Here is a 26,617-nt window from a genome sequence, read left to right on the forward strand (position 1 = left end):
ATTTCCACCAAACTTGGCAAAATTGTAGGGACTGGTAGCCCAATGTGCCTTTGCTATGTCTCAAGAAATATGCTCCAGTGGTTTTTGAGTAATTTAGTTTAAAAAAAATATATATATCTGTGGCCGCGCCCCGGTACGCACACCGGGGCGCGCTCCGGGCGCGCCACGCGAGGTGCGCACGGAAAGCTGATTGGTTCTCGGGTGTCTGTAAACATTCGAAACAGTCCGGAGCGGCCGCCATCTTATGTCTCGGTAGGATCGAGACACAAGAGGTGGCAAAAACAAAGGGGGAAATGACCATTAGGGGGCAGAGTAGACCCCCCCGACCCCCTAGGTCTGATGTGGAGGCTATAAAAGGGCCCCGCGGGACAAAATAATTTATTTGTATGTTTTGATCTGTGTGGGGGGAGCGCCCGGTACGCGCACAGCGGAGCGTACCGGGGAGCGTTCCATGGGGAAAAAAGAATGATAGTTTCAAAAAAATGTTGCCTTTTTTTATAATTTGGAGGTAGTTCTAAAAAGAACTGTTTTTTTTTCTTCTTTTTGTTTTATTTTTTTTATGTTTTTTGAACATTTTGTACTTTTTTTGGCTTTTATGAACTATTTTGTATTTTTTTTGTTATTTTTATGGGGAGAAACAAAAAACAGGGAATTGAAAATGGCTCAACTGGAGCAAAAAAAAATAAGGAAAAAATGTTGTTTTTTTGGGGCAATTGTCGTTGTCACCAGCAAGGAGGATGAGCTTTAGTCTCTGCTCACCATAGGAGATGGTCTTACCACAAAAAATACAGGTGGCCCTCAATTCTCCAAACCGTGGTTGAATGCAAGGGATTGTCTCCCTTGTCTCTGATCCCGATGGAGTGGGTTGTTTTTGTTTGGAGGTGCTGGGTGTAGATTGGGGAGGGTTGCTGGCCAGTTCTCTCATCTCTGCGGTAGCATAGTTGTTCGGATGCTTGCGCTGCATGTGCCTAATCATGGTATTATTCCCAAATGAATATTTTTTTATTTGGGTTACCCCTTGAAAGTTCCATGTCACAGATAAGGCAAGTCACCTTTGCAGCATTCACTTTCTTTTTTCCCTCAGGGATGGAAAAAAACTCCCATACAATGTGTGGCTTGGGTTGGTATGGGGTATTGTGTTCTTCCACCACCTCCTCCTCGTCCCCTCCTCCTCTTCCTCCTCCTCCTCTTCTTCTTGACCACCAATGTGATGTTGTGGTGGTCCTCTTGGTGGTGGTGGTGCAGATGCTCCAGCTGATGCTGCTACTGTAGCCATTTCAAAGTACAAAATATACCTCAAAGATTTCAAAACAGGTCTTCCTCAGTCAAAGGACAAAGTCAGAATAAGGAAAAAAGGTGGGTTCTTCCATCATTTGGAAAAAAAAAATGTCAACAAATGAGAAGTGTTATTTTCAGTTCACAAGACCAGGGATTTCACCATTATGAAACCAAAACTGTTCTGCACCAATTAAAAGTGTTATTTTCAGGTCACATGACCCGACGCGCGCCCCGGGTTGCGTCACGTAAGCGCGTCTGATGTTTACGTTGCGCGATCGTATTCGCTCGAGTGCTTCCGGGTGCGCTTACGCCGTGCGTATCACGCGGACGCGGCTACGCGATACGTCACGATGATGTTTTTGTTCGCGGCAATCGCGCTAACGGGACGCTCTCCGGAGCGCGCCCTGGGGCGTTTAAAAAAACTACGCTTTCCGGGGCGCCCCGGGAGCGCTCCCAGGGCAAAAAATAAAATAAAAAATAAATATATACATTAAAAAAAAAAATTTAAATACAAATATAATATAGGATTCATTAATTTTCAAAAATATTACATTTCATAGCTATAGACATTTGCTATTAACAACATTTTGAAATTCACTGAAAAAAACATAGGTTTGGGGCCTTATATATAGTTAGGAATTAGCATTTAGAAAACCTATGAAATTCACTGAAAAAACCATAGGTTTCACACCAGTTATAGTTGGGAATTAGCATTTAAAAAACCTATGAAATTCACTGAAAAAACCATAGGTTTCACATCAGTTATAGTTAGGAATTAGCATTTAAAAACCTATTAAATTCACTGAAAAAACCGTAGGTTTCACACCAGTTATAGTTAGCTGGAAATTTTACTGACATAAAACCATTGAAATTCCCACGTTCTAGTTAGTTGGACTCACTATAACTTGCGCGCCTGCAATGCACTGCTGATGACGTCACATATTACATCACTCATGACATGGTCAGTGACATCACTCATGACATCACTGATGACACCATCCTTGTGACAGAGTGACAGACCTCCTTTCAGTGTAATGTAACCCTTGAAACACATATTCAAAAATAGAAACTAACGTTTTCAAAATAATGGAGATACCCATACCAGTTACAACAACCAATTCAGTAATTCCACCATCTATATACACATCCACTCATTCACCAACAGTTCTATATAGTCACTCATACATATACTCACTCATCATATGTAGTGATACACATATACATCCTGTTACACACCGACAGTCTTCCAAAAGTTACTCACACACATACTCACACATGCAAATAAACTATTGAACATCCATTTATTTGCATATACAACTATACACACACTAGCACATTACTTCTAAGGAAACTTACACATACTTACTCTCTTAAACAATCACTTATAGAAACACATACTTATTTAAACAGGAACTCTTTCAATCTCTCACTTTCACATATACTCACTTATATACATCAATACTCACATATACTAGATTAAAACATATGTAGTTACTCATAAAGACACTAGTGAGGCAGGCATTCACTCACTAACACACACATATACACACTCATCCACCCATACAGTCCTGCACATATGCTGTCTTCAAAACACATACAAACAGTGAGTCAGTCACCAACCCATGCAGCCACTTATACACAAAGTGAAACACTGATACATATATTTAAATATTTAAAAATTACTCGCTAATATATGTATTCACTAAGATACACTTAATAAGCCAGTTAACCATTAATATTTTATTAAAAAAACATCCATTTACACACTTACTTAAACATTTATTCTTCCATCGACCTTTACAAATACATATATAAAACATATTTAATTTTCAGAAAGACACACATTCACTGAATGGTGTCATCAGTGATCTCATGAGTGATGTCACTGACCATGTCATGAGTGATGTGATATGTGACGTCATCAGCAGTGCATTGCAGGCGCGCAAGTTATAGTGAGTCCAACTAACTATAACGTGGGAATTTCAATGGTTTTATGTCAGTAAAATTTCCAGCTAACTATAACTGGTGTGAAACCTACGTTTTTTTCAGTGAATTTAATAGGTTTTTTAAATGCTAATTCCTAACTACAACTGGTGTGAAACCTATGGTTTTTTCATTGAAAAAAAAAAAAATATATATATATATATATATGTATGTATATGTATGTATATAAATATATATATGTATATGTATGCACTGAAAAGACAAAAGCTCAAAGTTATGTTGTAGTTAGATGAATATCTCTGTGACTACATCAGCATTTTGAACAAAAAAACACAGAAATTCTCCAGTTCTAGTTAGCAGAGCTAACTATAACTTGCGCCCCTGCCTTGCGACTGCCAGTAGGTAATATGTATATATTTATTTATTAATAAATCAAGTCCACCTCTTACAACTTAAATAAGAGAACGGCACACCGGCAGCTGTCTTTGGCCAAAGAAGTTTAATGATCTTACTCATCAAACATATTTGCCCATAGACTGTGGATGAGTTTTTGCTATGTCTATTACACCCATAATTATAACATTGGGGATGTGTGTATATATATATATATATATATATATATATATATATATATATATGTATATATATATGTATATATATATATATATATATATATATATATATATATATATATATGTGTGTATATATAGGAACAAAAGTTAAATTACTTTATTTTTACTTACCTGTGTGGTTAAGGCATGCGTTGTGAAAAACGTGTGATAAAGGCATGCGTTGGTAAGTCGTATGTGGGTGCTGAGGATATATTTTGAATAGAAATGGTGCCATATGTGTGTCTCTTGGGACTCCGTGCGATCTCTGTCTGCTGAACTCTCCAGAGCTTGCAGCTGGGGCTTCCAGGCATGCCAGTTCTTCAAATGGCACTGTTGTGCCCCACCTCAACAAACTTGCCAAGTCTGTGATTTTCTGCTTCACCCTGCAGTCCGGGTGTTAGCAGACCTAGAACCTTTCCACATTGGAGACTGAGTTGGTGAATAGGTGAGCCTCCTCGATGGCCCATCATTTCCGCCGTTTGGGGCTTCCTTGTTAACCAGAGAGTAGCGATAGACACCCTCATTGTGACACAGATGTGAAGAGGCACATCAAAGTGTCCTGGAAGTCTCTATTGATCTTTTATCTCAAAGGACCTTTATTGTGTGTGTTGCATTCACATTCAACACTAGTAATCCCGTGTAGAAAGCCACTACGTTCATAGAATGTATTACAAAGACAAACACTGAATACGAAACAGGAGCGCCAAAACAAATATAATGATATAATGTTTGTTTATTCTATATATAAGAATTAGATCACAATTTCGTATTTAATATAAGGTTGCAAGATGGAAAGAAGGAAGGAGGAATGGGCGTGCTCGTGATGGGTAGGTGTAAGTGAAGGTCACTGGTTAAAGAGTACACATTTCAGATAAGTTAAACAAAAAAACTGGTAAGTAAGACCAGTATAGAGAGACCTGTTCATTATGAAACATGTTACAGTACTTTTTTTTTGTATTTCAAAAGATGTTATTGGTAGTTTCAAAAAATAAAAAATAAAACACAAAAGACATGTATATACAATAAGGAAAACATAGGAACCTATGATGGATACAATAAGAATGGCGACTGACTGTAGAAATAAAAAGAAGTAAATGCATGGGCGATGATAGACACTAGGAGATCAATATGAAATGAAATCATGGGACAAACCGAAAGAAAAAAAAAAGATGCATTACCTCAATCATATACATTGCATAGGTAGTATCAACACAAGTACAGTGACCTGCAGGCGTTCACATTCATTGAAGATGATGGACTTTTTGGTTTAGCACGTAGAGAGCTGGAGTCGGCAGAGAACGTGTAGGGTCGTGTTGAGCTAGAGTAGGTGGAAGGTTCAAGGAGGTTTGTGTGCGCTGAAGTAGTTATCAAGAGTAACCCACATTTATCTCTGAGGAGGGCGCCATGGAATGTTTTAAGTGAAATTTTATCCGCCCCTCTTAGGTTGGTAACCCAATTTAACCAACATTTAAAAGAGGCTTTGCATGTGTCCTTCCAGTTATTAAGAACAGTCTTCACAGCGGCAGTGAGGAGTAAGTCTAGTAGGGCCCTATCATTATCTGTGAGAGAGCCGGCTCTTAGAAACCCGAATACCAAGGTGGATAACTCCCTGGTTAGAGAGAAAGTGAAGACATTAGAGAGAAAGGCAAAGATTTGGTCCCAAAAGGGTACAACGCATACACATTGGAGTAAGAGGTGTTCCAAATCTCCGACTTTGTTGTTACAATTCCTGCAAATTGCATTTTCCCTAATGTTGTGTGAGAAAAGATGTGCCTGGATCCAGAAAGCTCTATGAAGAAGCCAAAACTTAATCTGGGAGAGTGTAGGGCTTATTTTGTGTCTCATAGTCGATTCCCAGGTTTTGGACCAATCCAAATCTGAAATTGGTAAAGAGGAGTGAGATTCCCAGAACTGTGTGAGATGTTTATTGAGATTAGAGTGTTGTGGGCGCAGTAGCTTGTAAAGCCAGGAGACCTGGTGGCCAAGCTTATTTAGATTTGCTAGATATTTCGGGAGAGAGGGAGGTTTTGTGGATAATTTTGCTTTAGAGATCGCTGCCTTAGACTCTATGGAGTTTTACAACTTTTTGAGTATTAAGTCAAATTTGGATTGGAGTTCCTTGAAGGAGAGGGGGTAAGAGTCTCCAAGCAGTTGGTGCGGGAAGAAGATACCCTTTTTAATCCATAGTTCATTGTATAGCGGTTTCCCTTTGTAGAGTATTGCGTGATTATGCCATAGCTATTCCCAGTTAGAACGTCTTATACTACTTTCTAGGAGTTTATCAATTTTCAACACAGCGATTTTCGTATTCTGGAAGATGGATTTTGAGAAAGTGGCCGTACTAGGATTAGCAGTTTACAGAACTTTTTTATATACATTTTTTATGCATCAATGCAATGTCGGAGAATGGGCTGGGGGAAGCGGTACAGGCCTCGTGTTGTAGTAGAGCGTGGACGTTCTTTTTAAAAGCCAGTCTTGTGAAGTCCTCAAAATTATAATACAACCAAATCAATCGTGAATTTCTTAACGGAAGAATGGGCGCAGCGCGCCTCGCGGTTGTTGTTCTGCTGAGTTCTGAACTCGCGGCACCAGGAATAGGTTGCCCCACCCCGTCCTGAAGAAGACTCGCAGCTTAGGTCCACATTTACCCTCCATGCGTTAGTCGATTTGAATCGTCCACGCTCTACTGTAAATGCAACACACATTAGATAGAATTGAATTTAGTTCTCCTCATAGGAGTCACGGACCATACTCTTGCATTCCTGCATTATACCCAGGTCTGGTGATTTTTGGGTTACCCCATTATTTGTAATGCTTACTTGTGCAGCAGTTTTATTTCCTAGTTCAATGAGTTCTAACTTGATTATTTACTTGTTATAGGTGTGACATTTCTTGCTTCAGCCAGTCGAGACAGGCTAATTCACGTCTTCAATGTGGAAAAGGGATATGTATTGGAGGAAACCCTAGATGATCATTCATCTTCCATAACAGCTGTGAAGTTTGCATGTGAGTAAGGGGATTTTTTCATTTTCATTGTAATTGATTGTATTCTTTGTCAGATGTTTGCCTTGTGAATTGGCCTAAAACTAAAATAAGTTATTGTGGCTAAAACGCGTCAATAGCATTTATTCCTGGTTCTCTAAAGATGTTCTAGTTGAATATTAGAACTGACCCGTATGTCATGACTCTATCTGCTGAAGAGTGCACTTGTATTTTGCCATAAGGAACTTTCTCACCAAGTGGAAAAAACAAATTAACAGGAGTTCATTTAACTGACTGCGTTACCTTTCACAGTACACCACAGGAGGCGGGGGGCATTCCCTTTCCACACTGTGGTCCTATATTGCCAGTGGCGTCAATACTTAGAAATATGAGTGTCTCTTTTATGGGAATTTAAATAAAGTGAAAATAACTAGAAAAAGAGCAATTATGTTGGTGCGTGGGTATGCCTCAAATGCCGGGGCTCATTTTGCCACTCTATTTCAGGGACGGGCAATAGCATTTTAGAGGTCTACTTTACGTTTTTTAATTTTTAATTTTGTAATAGTTCGTCGACCAGTTGAACTAACATTGTCCGTGTCCTTTACTCTTCCTCAATAGAAAAGAGTAACAATACATGTTGCAACTCTTAAACTCACTGTAACATAATTATTCATTTTTGTGTACTTCTTAATGTTTTCTATAGGTCTGACCCTGAGGCAGCTTTAGCAAGAGTCCATTCAATGACAAAAAGTGCACAAAGGTGCTTTAGATTTGGCCCTTAAGCCATCTGGTCTCCCCCTCTGCCTTTTCATGATCACATTTTAGAACCACCCACAGAGTATATCCTCTTTTTTTTAGCATGCTCTTGCAGTAAGATGTTGCTATCTGACTTAACAGTGCGTGAATTGTAATGCATGGATGGTGAAGTGTCAATACATTGCAGTGCATCGGTACTCCCTTGAAAATTCCCTCCCATGCCTATCAGTTCTTCACCTTTTGTCCAACTATTATCCATAATCCTACTCTCTCTTCTCTTAATCTTACTTTTACACCTGCTTACTTCCCTCTTCACTACTTTTAGTCCGACTTGCTCTCCTACTTCTGGCTATATTTATGACTACTTGCTGAGAATTTCCTTCTACTTTCTCTTTTATTGCTCCCGGTCATGTACTTTTACTCACTCCTGCTTTTATAGATGCAAAATCTTCACCCCTGAATCCGCTATTCCTAGTTTTGCTTTTCTTCTGTGTCCCCTGACTTCTGATCCTAGGGTCGGCTTTAGCGCTGGTGACGCTCGGTGCGACCATCATTTTTGGCGCCCCCACACCCCATAACCGACTCTTCAGATTCTTTCACTACTACCAGGCAAAAGCGCCCCTCATTTCTCCAATCATAAGTTAGTACTAAACACAGCACCCCTCCCCCTCCCTGAGGTCGGAGTACCCCTCCAAACGTCAGTGCCCAGTGCAGCCGCACTGGTTGCACTGCCCTAAAGCTGGCCCTCTCTCATCCTACTGTTCACTGCATCCTGTCTTATCTAGCATTTCTATTCACTCTTCATTTACTTTACACCTGCGCTTACACTTATCTGTATCACTGCCATGCTGGCGCCTGTTTTTTTAAGGTATTTCTCTCCCCTGTACTATTCACCACAGTTAATTGATATGGCTACCTAGTTCTCACCATACCAGTTCAACAATTCGTCACTCTGAAGTTAACCTTTAAACTACAGAACTGGAAGCAAAAGTATTAGTGATGACCTGCTCTAATAGATTCCCACTACTTTATGCAGAGGATGTATAAATTAAAGATGTGCAGAAAAACAGTGGTTTGTTAATTCAATATACATTACAAACAACTTATATCTGCCACCCAAGCCATCCTTAAAGCTTTGGCGGCCTCGAGCAGTCTGAATTGTCACACTTGTAGCAGTGTGATGGTTCATAGTCTTTTTATTACAGTGGCAAATTACGAAGCCCTCCTGGGGCCCGGCACTTTTTTTTAAAAAACAAATTAAGCACTGCTTTGGATGGTCTACCCTTTCAGGGCCATGCCTCCACTGCAAAGGGGCCAATACTGGATTTGCCCCGATCTTCCTTACGGGAGGGGGCAGGGGATTGAAAGCCCACTTTGTAGCAAGGATGTTCATTTTTTTGTTTTTGAAGTGGGTGTGGCGTGGGTGTCCTACCCTTTCATTAGGCCATACCCCTACTTCAAATGGGACAACAGTTTTCTGCCCTTTCCCCCAGGGTCAGATAGGTGTTTGTCCCAAATTTGAAAACAATAGGGGGTGTCGACGGACTGCTGAATAGTTGGACATATACCTCAATGCTAAAGCACCACCAGTCCTTCTGCCACCCGGGGTGCACATTATCCACATCTCCAAGACAAGGTAGAGGAAATGTAGATTCTTTTAGGGGTTGTTTTGACATATTGCCCGGCTGAGTGGGGTAAATCCAAATTTCCTCTTACTTGCCATGCTGAATGTCTGCCCTATTCAGGTCTGGTCTTTGTTCTTTTTTTCGTTTTGTTTTTTTAGTCCTCATATCACCACGATCAGCACCGACCAGACTCCGAACTTCCCTCGTGCTCAATATCTGGCTCTGATGCAATAAAGATTACTGGATTATATTGAGTGCTCACAACCTCCCCCTTTTTACTAAATTGAGAGGGTGTAATCATTGGACGGGAATATCTTATCATATCTTTAGCAAATCCCAAAACCTTCCTTTTCCGTTCCCATTATTGCTCCTTCTTCCCAGTTCTTTAAAGAAAACTACAGCTCTCTTCTAGGCCTGCCACATAGGGGCCAAAGCTTAGATCCAAAACATGCATATTTCCCTCTTTGCTAACAGAATTAAGTAAAGTTCAGATAGCAGCATTGTACATGTGGATTACTCCTATCCTTGTCCTGCTATATTATCCCAAACATTTTTTTTTTTTGTTAAAGATATTTTTATTGAGAAAACAGGAAGACAGAAATAACAGAAGAGAGAAAGGAAGGAAACACATGAAATGCAAAGAAGAGCCCTCGCAGGGGCTAATTCAACATGACCAAGAAACAGTAAAAGTGATAAGGGTCATACGTTGCCGCTCAAGGCAAGATGAGGTTCAAAAGTCCGCCCGGAACAGCATCAAACACCCCGGGAGGTCCCGGAGGGGGCACAGACCCTCACTGGCACCTGGCAAAGCTGTCCAAGTCAGAAGCTTAGTCGACCAAGTCCAATAGCGCCTCCTTGTGTCTTGGCCATGAGGGAGACATTGCGGCGAGGTCGAACACGGAAATAACAAAAAAACCCCATCCCCCTCTGAAAAGAAAAAGTAACCAAACCACCCCCCCCCCCCCCCCCCCCCCAGAGGCTCCAACTGACCAGTAACCCCCCTCCCTCCCAGTGGTGGCAGCCTAGCATCAGGTTAACTTGGCCGCACCTATGCAAAGCCAAAGGATTTGTTTGTCTGCCCTGGTCTGGTGCTCCAAAAGCGGGTCCCGAAGGCCCATGAGTACAAAGCCTATGGAATCCGGAATCGGGTAGCCCAGGATTTCCTTGATATAAGACAGTATCTCCTCCCAGTAGGGGCGAATGATGGGGCAGTCCCACCAGATATGGCGAAAGTCCCCCAGGAACCCACAGCCCCGCCAACACCTATCTGATGCAGAGGGAAAAATCCTTTTCAATCGGGTCGGATACAGATACCAATCTAGCATAGTCTTCATATGGGCCTCCCGAAGATCAATAGAATGATTGAATCTGTGTAGATCACGCCAGAGGCGGGACCACTCCTCGTCGGAGATATCTCGCCCCAGGTGCTCCTCCCACAAACCCATGTATCTAGGGCGAGGCGAGATAGCAGTGGTCAATAGCAAATCATAGAGGAATGAAATCACCCCTTTCATAGATGATGTGCGAGTGATGTAAGATTCGAACTCCGTGGGGGGCCTCATCGCAGCATCCCGTACCTCAGGCGACAATGCCCAGTGAAGCAGTTGGGCGTGTCGGTAATGCTCAGTGAGCGGCATCGCGTAGTCACGCATGCAATTATGGAAGGTTAGCGGTTCATACCCATGGAACAGGTGTGTGAGTGCGTGGCAACCCCCCGCCCTCCACCCATCAAAGGGCCCCTCAACAAGAGCCGGCGGAAAGGCTGGGTTAAAGTGAATAGGCGTGAAGGGGGAGGGGAAGGAGGTCCACCTCTCGTCACCAGAGACCGAGTCCCAGACCTTCAGAGTAGTACTCGTAGGGGTGCTAATGTAGGCGTTGCGCGGCCGATCCCCCTTCGCCTTCCAAACCAGGTCCCATATGGAACGTCCCGCCACACTCCTGTCCATATGTAACCAGTGCTTCTCCGACTCCATTTGGGGCCACTCAGCCAGCACCCGGAGTTGCGCCGCCTTATAATAAAGATGCATGTCTAGAAGACCCTGGTAATGCCCCCCTCGAGTTCAGGGTCGGGGTAACCCTCCAGTGGAGTACTGTCCCACAGAGTACCTGAGATGGTAGAGCCCCCCCGGCCCCCTCGGGCCGCTGTCGGGGAAGCCTTGGCCGCTGATGAGCTGTCCACCCGGCTTGACTCTTTCACCAGGGCCAGCAAAGCCAAAACTTCTCCCCGTTCACTTTGGCTCGCCGATGGAGTCGGACCCTCTGCCACACCATGTCGACCCACTCTCTGCCACGCTGGGGAACGGGAACGGCGACGTCTTCTTGGGGAGGCGCTGGCGCCCGCCGACGCGGCTGCTTCCTCCATGCCCAGCAGTTCCCTGGCGGCTGCTAGAGATCTCACTTGCACCAGCCTATTTTGCCACCTGAAAATGAGCCGAATGGGGTGACCCCAGGAGTAGGACACCCCGCGCTCCCTCAGGAAGGCTGTGATCGGGCGGAAGTCCCGTCGTTTTTGCAGGGTAGAGGCCGCCAGGTCTTGAAAAAGCTGAGGACTGTGCCCACGAAAAAGCAAGTTGTTGGTGTCCCTCACCTTCCGTAGGATTGTCTCCTTCAGTTGAAAGTCATGGACACAAACCAGAATGTCGGGAGGCGGCGAGCGCGCACCACGTGGCAGGCCAACCCGATGTACTCTGTCCATGCGGACCTCCGTGCGGTCGTCCTCTGCCAGGATTTGCAGAAACAAGGCCTCCACATACTCCCACAGGTTCTCACCTTCTCCTTCCCAGGGCACCGCTCGGATCCGAATGTTATTACGGCGGGACCGGTTTTCCAAATCTTCGCAGTGGGCCTGAAGATCCAAATTTTGCTTGCGGAGCTGGAGCAAGACCTGCTGTAGCTAATGGATATCACCGTTGAGGCCCAGATCATGGTCCTCCAGAGTCGCCACTCGTTCACCGATACCGTCCACGTCTCGGCGGACCTCACGGAGATCGGAAGCCAATTGCGATTTCAGTTCTGTGATATCGTCTTTGATAGAAGCAAAAAGCTCGATCAGGAAGGCCTTCGTGACCAGGCCCTCACCGTCATCCTTGGCCGGTGACTTGCTAGGGCCGGGAGGCGATCCGGACGGCCCTTTACCAGGTCCATCCTTCCCCGTCTTATTCGTGCGATGCCTCGTCGTCCTGGTGTGTCTCCACAGCTTAATTCTAGGCCCCTCACGGCCTCCCAGGGCGTGTCGGGTAGCAAGCCCCGCTCCACCACACCTTCCGCGATCTCCGCTCCATAGACTTCGGGGGCCGAAGCGATCAAAAGGCAGCACTCGCCGTGTCGCTCAACGTCTGTTGGATCACCCCCAGGGCATAGAGGGTTAGAGGCAAGATGGCGCCACCTCTTCTTCCCTCAGCCTTCTGCGCTGTCTAGCAGCCGCCAGACAGATCGGCGCCTCTTCGTCACCTCCGCTCAGGCGTCAATAGCCAGATGGGTCGCCGGGGCACCAGGCAGGCTCGCTACAATCTCAGTGGAGGGAACCCGCAAAGCAAGCTTTTCACAAGTCAACTTGCTAGAGTTCAGGGTCCCCTCGTGCTAAGAGCCGATGCAACCCAGGCGAAGCTCCGTCGGCCGCTCCAGCGCTCGTGCGTCACCACACCAACACCTCGGCTAAGTCCGCCTTCCTAAGTCGTAGCTCGACGGGAGAAGGATCAAACGAATTCAGGGCACCTCAGTGACCCCAGGAGAGTCAAGACCAGGGTTGAAATCGCCCCAGTGCAGCTAAACAAAGCTATGAAAGGCTTGGGGTGCCGGAGGAGCTCGCAGGCACGTCTTACTCCGTCGCCATCTTGGCCACGCCCCCCATCCCAAACATTATTAAAGCAGTGCTTACCTCCATGTTAGTTCCCAAGGAGTGAGAGATAGTCTTACCCACTGCTGACCAAAATTCTTTCAGTCTTAGGCATGTGGCAAACCTATGTATGTTGTCTGCTTCGCCACTGTCACCCTGCTTACATTTTGTGTATCCACCTCCCCTTATCTTTGCCACCTTTTTTGGGTTCCAGTAAATTCTTTGCAGGGTAAAGAAGTGTTTTTTTCTCCGTGCAGCAGCTTTGACCACCAAGTAAAGTGTAGATAAAGATACTTGCCATAACTCTGCCAGCTTCGCTTCCGACAAGTATCCATCCCACGCGGAAATGGCACTTTAATCTTATCCTCCTCTGCCATCAGCAAATACTGTTACCAGTGCGCCGCTTCTTACTTCCTGACCATTGGATCCTGACGATCTGTTTCCATTTGTCCGGATTCGAATCCAGACCATTCTTGGCTCTTAAGCCAAGCATTTACTTGATACATATTAAACCCAGAGATAGCCCCATCCATCTTGTTGTTCCTAAAGCTTCAGGTTAACCATTGCCCAGCGTCCACCAACTATCCCCATCTGATGACTTCACTCTGTTTCAGAATCCTCACAAGACTGTCCTGCAGATACTCTGGAGTTCCTGGGGAGTCCCATATGGGGGACAGCATGCTATAATAAGCACTGCCCAAAAGTGATCTAACCTCTTACCAGGTTCTTGCTGCCGCCTGCAAGCATTTCAGTCTGACCTTTTAAAAAACATTTGGTGCCCCAAATTTGTGAGATAAGCCTTCCTCAGGTAAGCCCACCAACATAGCCTTGAGCATAGCTCCTAACACGGTCTCATCTGGATGTAGAAGAAGCATTCAATTATTTTTTTAGTTGAAAGGCCCAGCAGAAAAGGTGTAAGTCAGAGAGTCCTAGGCCTCCTACTCCAGCCTTCCTTCTCAATTTCTTTCAATATAGGCGTATTCATCTACTAGCCCAAATAAATTGTTATTCTACCTTGCAATTTCAAAAGAGCCTTTTTCTCAAAGTGTAATGGGATATTATCAAACCAAAAGTAAGCTTGGGAAGGGCAGACATTTTCACTAAGTTAATCTGCCCTTACATAGAGAGTGGGTGATGCTGCCATCTTTTTTAATATCGCTCTGATCTCTTAACCAGCTTCATCGAGATTAACCACTGTGATTTTCCCTATAGCTTTGGTTATTTTTATCCCCAGATATCTCATTTCAAGAACACTTGTTATCTCTCCACAATTTTGGTTCCAGGTCAATATTTCTGTTTTCTCTTAATTGATTTCTTATCCTGCAAACCTACAAAAAATCCTTGCTTCAATATTAAGGTGTGGCAAAGCAGAAGTTACATCTGAAGTATAACCCATTAAATTATATGTGTATAAAGCGATCTTCCTTGAGTATGCACCAAATTCAAAGGGCTTTATCCCTTCATTCATTCTTAGACTTTTAGCAAAAGGTTCAATATAATGATCAAACAGTATGGGAGAGAGAGGGTAGCCTTGTCTTGTCACCAGTAAGAATAGAAAGGGGGATGACAAGCTACCATTAATCAAGATCCTAGATGCTGGAGTGCTATACATCTTAAACATTGAGTCTATCAAATGTTTACCTAATCCGAAATGTTCTAAGATAATCCCAAGATACCTCCAATCAACACAATCAAATGCCTTAGCGGCATTCAAGGTCACCATCGAGAGTGGGGCCCCTTGTATTGTAGCTAGGTCTATTGATCCTATCAGGGTATGATTAAGTTATCATCTTTTTCTCCCAGGTAAGAAGCCCTTTTGTTTTTGATACATCAAATGTCCCATCACTTTATGCTAATGAGCTGCAAGGATTCTGGTAAAAATCTTATAGTCACTATTAAGTAATGAAATCAGACTGTAAGATTGACACTAAGGGGTTCTTACCAGGATTCGGAATTAGGGAGATTACTGCTTTATTGCATGACATTGGAATTGGCATACCATCTATCAATATAGACTATGGAAAGAGTATGGTGACGGTACTAGAATCGGGTGCACAGCAGGATATTAACAAACAATTGTTATTGGTTAATTTCAAATAAGGAGATACTCAGCTTTGAGCAGCCCACCGTTAATGCTGCTATAATCAATTCAACTTTATTATCTCATATGAAGACAATACAGCCTACGCGTTTCGTCCCTTCAGGGACATCATCAGGGCTGTAAAAATACGAAAAGAAAAAAGAAAAAGATATAACTCATAAATTATGTGATTTATACAGTTATTCTATTCACAATCTTTAATAAGTCCTGCCTATATGCCAATCTAATAATTTTTTCCAATGTCAGGTAATTACAACTGCCTATATCACAATCCTCTTTGTTAATCGTATCATGATAAAAAAAGAAGAAAAAAGGGGGACAGTACTGGAAAAAACAGTTCCTCCCTGGTGGGAAAAGACATTTAATTCAAAGCTCCAACTGTTCCAATCTTTACTTTTTTATATCTTATTAGGAATAGGAGGGGGAAAAAAGTGTTTCTGATAATTATGTTAATGATGGCTGTATCATATCAGGCAAATTCAATCTCTTAACATTAAAAGATCTCACCTCATCTATTAGAAAATGCAAAATATTCGCCAATCCAAACTCTGCTTCAGTATTGGTTAAAAAACTTCTTGTAGTCTTGCTCTGTAGCGTACAACAAGAATTGGCCAAAAGCCGAAAAATATAATTTTGATTTTCAATTTTCAAACGATCGAGTGGCCAGAGATTAGTCTAATCTCTGGCCACTCGATTGTTTAAAAATTCGAAAATCAAAATTAAATTCTTCAGCTTTTGGCCCATTCTTGTTGTACGCTACAGAGCAAGACTACAAGAAGTTGTTCAACCAATACTGAAGCAGAGTTTGGATTGGCGAATATTTTGCATTTTCTAACAGATGAGGTGAGATGTTTTTAATGTTAAGAGATCGAATTTGCCTGATATGATACAGCCATCATTAACATAATTATCAGAATCACTTTTTCCCCCTCCTATTTCCAATAAGATATAAAAAAGTAAAGATTGGAACTGTTGGAGCTTTGAATTAAATGTCTTTTCCCACCAGGGGGGACTGTTTTTTCCAGTACTTTCCCCTTTTTTTCTGCTTTTTTGTATCATGATACGATTAACAAAGAAGATTGTTATATAGGCAGTTGTAATTACCTGACATTGGAAAAAATGATTAGATTGGCATATAGGCAGGAGTTATTAAAGATTGTGAATAGAATAACTCTGTATAAATCACATAATTTCTGAGTTATATCTTTTTCTTTTTTCTTTTCGTATTTTTACATCTATCAATATAGAATTAAATAACTTAACCCAAAATGGGATGATCCCCTCTGCTATTGCAGAATATAGCTCACTAGGAATCACGTCCAGCCCTGTTGCCTTTACTCTTCTTAGTTTTTTCACTATGTCCACGATTACACTATCATTAATTTCCCGACCCAAATATTGCTGTTGATCGCTAGTCACTTTAGGGAGGTGTTTTCCTTGAAGCCAGCATTCCAGTTCTTCCTCGTTTACCACTAAATCTTCTGTATATCACCCCTGAAAAAAGGTATTGAACGCAGCACTGATGTCATTACTCTCTTCTACTATCGAACCTATAGCCTCATCAATAATCTTCCTAATAAAATTTAGATTTCTTTCCAACCTTGACTTCCAGGCTTATAGCTTCCCTCAACACTCCCTGTGCATGTCTCTCGCTCTTCTAACCTCCCATTGCTGAATCATTTTTTTCTCAACCTTAACTGTAAACTTCAGTAGCAAATCCTCCAGTTTTACTAACAACCCCTTCCTTTCCTCTCTATGGGGTAGATTTGCTTTTAGCACATCCTCTGATTTTACGGTCTCCTCTTCTAATTTGGTACGTTGCGCCTTTTCTTTCCTCGCCCAATTCACTGAAAAGTTTTTGATAATTCCCCTAAGCCAAGCCTTATATACATACCATCCCACCTGCATGACAGAGAATGTCATATTCCAGGAGAAAAACTCCTCTGTGCTGTGCCGCATCTTTGCCACTAATACTGTCTGCAGCAAAATTCTTCTATGAACCGTCCACCTTCTAATGCTGCAGGAATCATTTATTACTATTTTTAAAAGCCTTGCTGCGTGGTCTGACAGATGTATAGGAAGGTGGTCTATCCCCACTACTTTCTCCAATTCCTTCATGTCCAGAAAGAAATAGTCTAGTCTAGAATAGTGTTCTTTCTTCTTACTGTGGAATATGTAATCCCTACAATTCCCTTTTACTCTGTGAAGAACATCACAGATGTTAGAATTCTCCACCATATCCGTCAGATACGTCCTCGTCTTTCGGGAAGTAATCTGAATCAGTACTGTGGATCTATCAAGATTATTATCCAATAAGACAGTGGTTCCCAAACTTTTTCGACCCGTGGCTCCCTTGACCTATTGGCTGGTAGCTGCGGCTCCCCGTTATGCCACTTTTCTTGGCCTGTGGGGGAATGTAAGCCTGGCCTCAGGTGTACTTCATTTTTTCTTCCTGAGATATTTGGGATGCTGCTACTTTAATCATAAATGTAATCCTATCTTATCCACTGCAGAGCCCCATGGAGTGTCAATGACTTATTGGATGGATACCGCGTTTTTAGATAAGGGAACTGTGAAGGAATGCTTGGTCCTAGGCCCAACCCCTAACAATACTTCATTCTAAAAGGTATATGCATGGGTGCTACATGTTATGGCTGCAGGTAAACTGTTTTGTGTGCCAGATACTGAAATAATGGAACGAAGTTTATGCAAATGTTTTTGAGTGAAATTATCGAGTCTGCCTTTCTATATGAGTGGTTTCAGAGCTGATCTTCTTTAAAGAGTTTGTTTTCACTCTTTCCAAGCCCCTCTCGTGGCTTATCCTGTCACTGTGCCCTGTCACTGTGCAATACACTCAGAAAACCCGCCCATGCAAAGTCACTGTCACTAGTATCCCATTAGATCCCAATACAACAGCTAAGGAAATAGCTTGCAGCCAATGCCAAATACCTTTAAATGCCCTGTGTAGCATTTATTGTGTCCCCGTACTGGTGCCGTAATAAAGCACTTCCTTTATCAGCAACGAATACTCACTTAACCTCTTCTGCTTTTAAACTCCAGACCTTGAAGCCTTAACCCAGACGTTTACGCTATGAAAGCATCTTCTTCAATGGCAGCATCTTGCACCATACTCTGCATATCACGGAATGAAATTGAATGCAAATCATTGCCAATCCTCAGCAACAAACATGATACACCCACTTAGCATATGCAGCCAATTTAAACATTTAATTTAATGTTAAAGGCCAGAAATAAAATAACAGAACCACCATTCTTTCCAGCACTCCTGATATGGTGGGACAGTGTTTAACCCAACAATCACACTGTTTTACATTTCCCCCGGCCAAAAAGATCCCCCTGTTCAATAAAAACCCAACCAACAGAGACCATACCTTCCCTGGATTTTATATAAACCTTCCTCTTATCTCTTCCCAGATATTGGCATGTATGGACTTGAATTTTATAGTCAGATTAACCAGCGGTTCCACCTGCTGTTCAGTGGAAAAGAAAGAGAAGATAAAAAAAGCAGACATTTCCTAAGAACATAGCGGTTTCAGCAGATTCCAAAACCTGCATGCCCCTCTACCCTGCCCCCCATATCACACCTCGGCACGAGGATTAGGAAGTTGTTTATTATATCTGGCTCAAAAGACAGCCTGCGGCATTACACCATCAATCCTACCTACGTGCGTCTTAAACAGCTCTGGCAGACAGAGAGAGGATAAACATACTGCATACCTCTATGAGGAGTGTAGTGAACGTGGACTTGGCGCTGGTTATGCACATCACGCTGAAAGATGGTTTGTAAATGCTTCCTGGTTCAGCAAGTGTCTGAAGTGAAGTCGAAGCTGCCTGTGCTTTGTTTAAAGGCATTGCCTTTTTGAGCGAAACTATTTTTTCCACAGCTCAGCTTTTATTTTTTGCAACGAGCTCCATGCAGTAGTTCACAAACTGTGTGCTTGGCGCCCCAGGCTAGTTTCGATGGCGCACAGGGGTGCTGCGGCACACAGATTGGGAACTCCTGCAATAAGACATTCAAATCCCCACCTAAAATGATGGGAGCCTCGAAGTCAACCAGATTAGAGGAGAGTTGAGTCAACAAGGTAACATCGTCAATATTTGGGCCAGAATAGCTTACTAATGTATAGAAACTATGGTGCACTTTTATTTCAGCAATTATTCAAAGCCCTACCTCATCGGCTCTGTCCCGAACTAACTCCACCCCTGATTTTGCTCTCAATAATAAGACTATGCCTTTAGTACAGTGCATTTGATCCGTGGTGACCATATTCTATACGTATCTCTGTTTTAAGAAGAGATCCCTACCTTCTTGTCTCAAAAGATGAGTTTCCCGAAGCATGATTATTTGGGAATTATGCTCTTTTAAATATTGCAGGATTTCTCGCTGCCTCTATTTTACCCGTAACCCGTTTACATTCCGACATAGGATCGCTAGAGACTCCTTCCTACTCATACTTCCTTCTCCCTCTCCTTCTGAGCTCATCATTTAAAACATCCCTAATAATCCTGCTTGGTATTTTACTTTTGTTTTCCTTACTGACTTGATGACCTACATTTTTTTTGTAAACAAATTTTATTGTTGTCCACATTCGAAAAAAATCATGCAAGGCGCAAATCGCCAACATGCCCACGCAGGGGCCCATAAGACACGGAGCATCGCATGTAAAGGCGTAGCCAGGCGCGGGGGGAACCCTTAACCACGACCCAGAGCTCCCTCGGGTCATGCATAGTGAGTCTATATCAAACATCGATCAGGTTGCCAGGGTCGAGTCTCAGCAAGTTCCAGACGGGAGAGTCCCTCAGCGCCCTGGCAAGCCCAGTACCTCTACGTAGACCAGACCTGCCCAGCCACACCTTCCTGGCCGTGTAAATCTGAAAGAGACACGTTAGTGATAGATTCCTTACCTTAGAATATCCCCAGGCGTCAGACTGGATCCGGAAACTTTTGCGTAGCAATACCCCTGCGCGCCGGTAGGCGTCGTCTGCGGCTCCGCGTCCGTCGTCGGCGTCGTGAGCGCCGGGATGACGTCGTCGGAGTACTTAGACGGCGCCCATGCGCGCTGACGTCAGTTCTTTTTTCCGCGCCAGCTAGCGCAGATCCGGAAGAAGCTCTACCCCCAGTCACTTTTTGACTGAAAATTTTTGATCCTTTTGATCTTCTCTTTAGTCGACTATCTCGACTATCGGTGCCAGGGATGCCCGGGTTCAAGCCTTGTTCGAAGTGCGGCCGACTCATGTCGGTCTCGGACCCCCATCGCCGGTGCCTGAAGTGCTTAGGCCTCGACCACGACGATCGATCCTGCTTCGACTGCCGGGCCCTCACGTCGAAGGCTAGGCGGGAGCGGTCCCGCAAGCGTCTCGAGCTGAGGCAGTCGGCCCGCGCCGCTCCAGGTCCCGGTCCCGGTCCCACGGGAGGTCGAGGGACAGGTCGCGAGGTCGGAGTCATCGACGTTCCGGGAGTGGACACCGATCGTCTGGTTCCAAGTCCTCAGGTAAGATGCATGAGAGGTCGGAGCGACACCATCGATCCTCCGACCCGCCCCGACGCTCGCTCGATGCGGCCGGGGACTCAGGCGACACCGCCCACGCGGCTCCGCGGGAGTCGCAAGCGTCGCCGCCTGCCCCACACCTTCGGGTCCCTGGGCACGGCGCGTCGCAGGAGGAGGTCGAGAGGTACCTCATGGCCATGAGGCCCTCCCTCCTCAGTCGGTTCCCGTGGCGCCTTCGGGCCGATCGGTTCCGTCTGGAGGTCCTTCCGGGTCGGGCGCTTCGGCCCCGACGACGTCGGGTGCTTCGGCCCCGGCGCCGCTGGCGACTTCGGTCCCGGCGCCGCACGACCTCGCTGGATCCGGCTCCGGATCCGGGACCTCGCCGGTCGACCTTACGACCTCGCCGGCGCCGTCCCTTCAGGTGTCGTCCCCGGCAGCCGGGCAGCCGATGTGGTTGCCACCCCCAATGTTTCCTACGGTCCTACTCAGGAGTCGGAAGGGCGCCGCTGGGCGCCGATTCCGTCGGCCTTTGGAGACTTTTATCTCCACGAGGAGGCCCTGGCTGTTAATCCTGGTCTCCAGGAGCCAGGTGACGAGGAGCAATGGGAGGGGTCCGAGGACCCTCTGGCACGTGATTGCCAGTCGCAGCAGGACTGGACATATGAGCTTGGGGAGGCCAGTGGTATTGACACCTCGCCAGACACTGGATTTACGTCGCCCCCGACTGTGGCTTCGGAGGCGGGTTCTGCTTACAGCGTAGTGTAGACGAAGGCAGCTAAGGCCTTAAACCTTCAGCTCCCCGTCGCGGCCGTGAGGACTAATCTCCTCACCGAGGTCCTCAAACAGCAGTCAGGCTCTGCCGTTCAATGAGGCCTTGTGTGACGTTCTTCTGGGCACTTGGTCCAAGCCCGCCACAGGCCCCCCTGTGGACAGGAACGTGGCCAGACGCTACCGCCCGGCACCGGGCGACCCATGCTTTTTGTCCACCCATCCCACCCCCGAGAGTCTGGTCATCCAGGCCTCAAACTCCCAAACCGCATTCCCGTCGGCCCCGCCCGACAGGGAATCCAAGAGATATGAAAAGTTCGGGAAGAAGGTTTTCTCGTCTGTGAGCTTAGGGCTGCGGTCTGTGAACACCGCCTGTGGGACACGGTTGCGGAGGTGCTGCCTAGATGCCCGGAGGAGGTCCAGGCTAAACTCAGCCAAGCCCTGGCGGACGGCCGAGATGCAGCACGCTTTTCTATCCGGTGTGGGCTGGATACTACGGACTCACTGGGCAGGGCGATGGCAACGACGGTGGCGGTTCGACGCCACGCCTGGTTGAGGTCCGCCAACTTCTCGGCCGATGTCCAGGCCACCCTCCTGGACATGCCGTTCGATGGCCGTCGCCTCTTCGGCGACAAGGCAGACCATGCGCTGGAACGTTTCAAGGACTCCAGGGCCACGGCCAAATCCTTGGGCCTTACGGCCCCACGCCAGCAATCGGGTGCCTTTCGCTCCTTTCGTGGCCACGGAAGGGGCGCCCCACCACGTACCGTCAGCCACGCGCCGCAGAATGTACAACAACGCGGTGGCGGACGTGGGAACCGCCGTGGCGGTGGTCGGGGCCAGCGGCGAGGCCAGTCCACACCTCCCTCAGCAGCCCCTGCCTCAAAACCTTCCTAGTCCGAGTTTTCAGGCCCATGTGACGCCTGTGGGAGGCAGGGTTCGCCATCACCTCTCCCACTGGCATACAGTCACTTCGGACAGGTGGGTGCTGCAAATTGTCCGAAGGGGCTTCTCCCTCCCCTTCGAGTCATCCCCTCCATCCATGCCACCTCAATACCACCGTGTGTCGGGGGATCACTTGCAACTTCTGCAAGAGGAGGTTTCGGCCCTCTTGGCCAAGAGGGCCATCGAGCGCGTTCCTGGGCCAGAAGTAGGACGTGGTTGTTACTCCCACTACTTTCTGGTACCCAAGAAGGGCAAAGGGGGCCTACGCCCTATCTTGGATCTGCAGAACGTCAACGGCTTCCTCCGGACGGAGAAGTTCAAGATGCTCACTTTGGCTCAGGTCCTGGCTGCCCTGGACCCGGAGACTGGATGGTAGCGTTGGACTTGCAGGACGCCTATTTCCACATCCCCGTCCTGCCGGCCCACCGGCGTTACCTGCGGTTCACGGTAGGCCAAGAGCACTTTCAGTTTACCGTGCTCCCCTTCGGCCTTACCAGCGCCCCACGGGTGTTCACGAAGGTGATGGCGGTGGTCGCAGCCCATCTGCGCAGGCAGGGGGTATCAGTCTTCCCCTACCTCGACGACTGGTTGTTAAAGGCGGGCTCGCCCCAGACAGTCGTCAGCCACCTCCAGACTACGGCCGACCTCCTGCACTTGCTGGGGTTCTCCATCAATGTGCCGAAGTCACACCTGTGTCCCTCTCAGAAGCTCCTCTTCATCGGAGCGGTTCTCGACTCGGCGCAGTTTCGGGTTTACCCACCCGAGCAGCGGGTTCGGGATATTCAGGCTCTGGTTCCCATCTTCCAGCCGTTATCCCGGGTCTCGGTCAGGTTGACGCTGCGGCTTCTGGGACTGATGGCCTCCTGCATCCTTCTGGTGCGTCACGCCAGGTGGCGGATGCGGGCTCTGCAGTGGGACCTGAAGTTTCAGTGGGCCCAGCATCAGGGCAACCTGTCCGATCATGTCCTGATCTCGGAGGGCACTGCGAGACAACTGCAGTGGTGGCTCACGGACCGCGACTGGGTCAGTGTCAGACCCCTCTCCCTACCCCAACCGGAGCACGTTGTTGTGACGGACGCGTCCCTCCAGGGCTGGGGAGGCCACATGGGACAGGCGGAGATCAGAGGCCTCTGGTCTCCGGCGGAGTCCCGGCTCCATATCAACCTTCTGGAGCTGCGGGCGATTCGTCTAGCACTGAAGGCATTCCTCCCCTCTGTCCGGGGGAGCGTAGTGCAAGTGTTCACCGACAACACCACCGCCATGTGGTACTGCAACAAGCAAGGCGGGGTGGGGTCGTGGACCCTCTGCCAGGAGGCTCTGCGCCTCTGGCAGTGGCTGGAACATCAGGGCGTGACCCTGGTGGTTCAACACCTGGCAGGCTCTCTGAATGCCAGGGCGGACGAACTCAGCCGCCGGTGCATGATGGATCACGAATGGCGTCTGAACTCGGACGTGGCGCAAGGTCTCTTTCGGCAGTGGGGAGAGCCTTGGTTAGATCTATTCGCCACAGAAGAGAACGCGCAATGTCATCAGTTCTGCGCGTTGGAATTTCCAAGGCGGCACTCGCTCGGAGACGCTTTTCGTCGCGAGTGGAGCTGCGGTCTGTTGTACGCCTTTCCGCCTATACCACTTCTGCCCAGAGTGCTGAAGAAGATCAGGCGCGACCGGGCCCAGGTCATCCTTGTGGCTCCAGACTGGGCACGAAGATACTGGTATCCCGAGCTACTCAGCATGTCAGTCGATCCCCCGATTTGTCTGCCTCTTCGGGAGGACCTTCTGTCGCAGCAGCAGGGGACGGTCCTGCACCCGAACCTGTCCAGTCTCCACCTACAAGCTTGGAGATTGAGCGGCGGCAGTTGAGGCCATTTGACTTGCCTCCTGAAGTCTGTGATATCATTCTGGCAGCCAGGCGTCCCTCCACAAAGTCGGTATACGCCTGCCGGTGGAACAGATTTGTGGCATGGTGCACAGCAAAGGCTGTGGATCCTCTCTCGGCGCCCCTTTTCGGAAGTGCTGCTCTTTCTTCTTTCCCTTGCCCAGCAGGGCTCTGCTCTGGGCACTCTTAAAGGGTACCTTTCTGCTCTATCAGCCTTCTTGAGGCTACCAGATCAGCCTTCTTTATTCAAGTCCCCTATTGTAAGTAGATTTCTGAAGGGCATCACGCACATGTTCCCTCCTGTTCCCTTCGTGATGCCCCAGTGGGACTTGAATCTTGTTCTCACTTATCTGATGTGTGCTCCCTTTGAGCCAATGCATAACTGTCCTCTTCGTCTCCTTACTCTAGAGACTGCCTTCCTGGTTGCCATCACCTCTGCCAGGAGAGTGAGTGAGCTCCAGGCTCTTTCTTCTTCTCCACCTTTCCTGTCTGTTCATCCTGACAAGGTGGTGTTACGTACACGACCTTCCTTTCTGCCCAAGGTTGTTACGGCCTTCCACATCGGGCAGTCCATTACCTTGCCCACTTTCTTTCCGCCTCTGCATCCCTCGAAGGAGGAAGAGAGGCTCCACCGTCTGGATCCAAAACGTGCGCTCTCCTACTACCTAGATCGCACACGCCAATTCCGGGTGGATGACCAACTCTTTGTTGGTTACGTGGGCGCAAAGAAGGGTAAGGCTGTGCACAAGAGGACCATCTCTCGGTGGATCATCTTGTGTATCCAAGCATGGTACTCCATGGCGAGGAAGGAGCCCCCGGCTGGATTGCGGGCTCACTCCACTCGGGCCACGGCAACGACAACTGCCCTGGGCCGCGGTGTCCCCCTGCAGGACATTTGCCAGGCAGCTACGTGGGCCTCGCTGCACACGTTCGCAAGACACTACTGCCTGGACAGTCAAGTCCGGAGGGATGGCTTCTTTGGCCGTTCCGTCCTCCAGGACTTTCTGGTGTGATATTGGTTCGCAGACCCACCACCGGGGTTGGTATTGCTGGGGTATCTATTCTAAGGTAAGGAATCTATCACTAACGTGTCTCTTTCAGATGCACAAGTTACTACTTGTGTAACGATATATCTGTAAGAGACATTAGTTAGTGATAGATTCCTTACCGACCCACCCATCCTCCCCGTTCTGCGAACCGATATCTAGGGTTAAGGTCTGGCGCGGAAAAGCTGTGTGTCAGAACTGACGTCAGCGCGCATGGGCGCCGTCTAAGTACTCCGACGACGTCATCCCGGCACTCACGACGCCGACGACGGACGCGGAGCCGCAGACGACGCCTACCGGCGCGCAGGGGTATTGCTACGCAAAAGTTTCCGGATCCAGTCTGACGCCTGGGGATATTCTAAGGTAAGGAATCTATCACTAACTAATGTCTCTTACAGATATATCGTTACACAAGTAGTAACTTGTGCATTAGAGCCTTAGTCCTGCTCGTGCTCCCACAGCGCCCAGACCGCTAGAGGTGGACCAGAGGTCCCCATCGGAACTCGAAGTTCTTGAAGTCCTCTCGGGAAATGTCTGACATGCGTTCCAAGCTGAGCAGTTGCCAAAGGCGGGAATGCCACAGGGACATTGCTGGCGCCTCCTTCTGTTTCCAGGCTTTTGCAATGGCCAGCTTAGCTGCCCCCAGACATAGCCACAGAATCCTTTTATCTGCCCTAGTTTGGTGCTCTAACTGGGGGTCCCGAAGGCCCAGAAGTGCCTCTGTCATCGTGATCGGGATCGGGTACCCTAAGATGGATTTTACCTGAGCAAGGATCTCCTCCCAGAAAGGCCTAATGGTGGGGCAGTCCCACCATATGTGTTGGAAATCGCCCAAAAGTCCACACCCCCTCCAACACCTATCGGATGTCCCCGGGTAGATCCTGGCCAGTCTGGATGGGTACAGGTACCAGTCTGCCATTACCTTTATATGTGCCTCCCTCAGTTTCGTGGAGCGGTTAAAGCGGAAGATATCTGCCCACAAGTGCCTCCAGTCCTCCTCCCCAATATCCCGCTGTGCCATACCCTCCCACCATGACATGTAGCGTGGCCGTGGTGAAGTTTCGGTAGAGAGTAAGAGCTGATATAGTGTCGAGATTGCCCCCTTCATGGACTTGGTCTTGAGCAGGAATAACTCGAGCGCAGTAAGGGGTCTAGTGGCACCCTCCCGTACCTGCGGACTTAGGGCCCATTGTAGGAGTTGCGCATGATGATATCGCTCTCCGTCCCCCACCCCATATTCCCTCTTGCAGTTGTCAAAGGTAAGTGGGTCATAGTCGTGGAACAGGTGCGTGAGTGCAAGACAGCCCCCCGTCCTCCATGCATCGAAAGGACCCTCTCGG

The 26,617-nt window shown here is 47.1% G+C and overlaps 1 protein-coding gene across 1 annotated transcript in view; it reads left to right on the forward strand.

Annotated features, from left to right (window-relative positions):
• LOC147692216 (WD repeat-containing protein 62-like) overlaps positions 1-26,617 on the forward strand; it is an 846,473-nt gene that overhangs the window by 145,800 nt on the left and 674,056 nt on the right. Inside the window, exon 13 of the mRNA XM_086938490.1 lies at positions 6,714-6,839. Within this exon, the coding sequence (XP_086794616.1) occupies positions 6,714-6,839 (126 nt within the window). The remainder of the gene's footprint in view (positions 1-6,713; positions 6,840-26,617) is intronic.

This window comes from Lissotriton vulgaris, chromosome 9 (assembly GCF_964263255.1).
Source record: "Lissotriton vulgaris chromosome 9, aLisVul1.2, whole genome shotgun sequence".
Lineage (NCBI taxonomy): Eukaryota > Metazoa > Chordata > Amphibia > Caudata > Salamandridae > Lissotriton > Lissotriton vulgaris.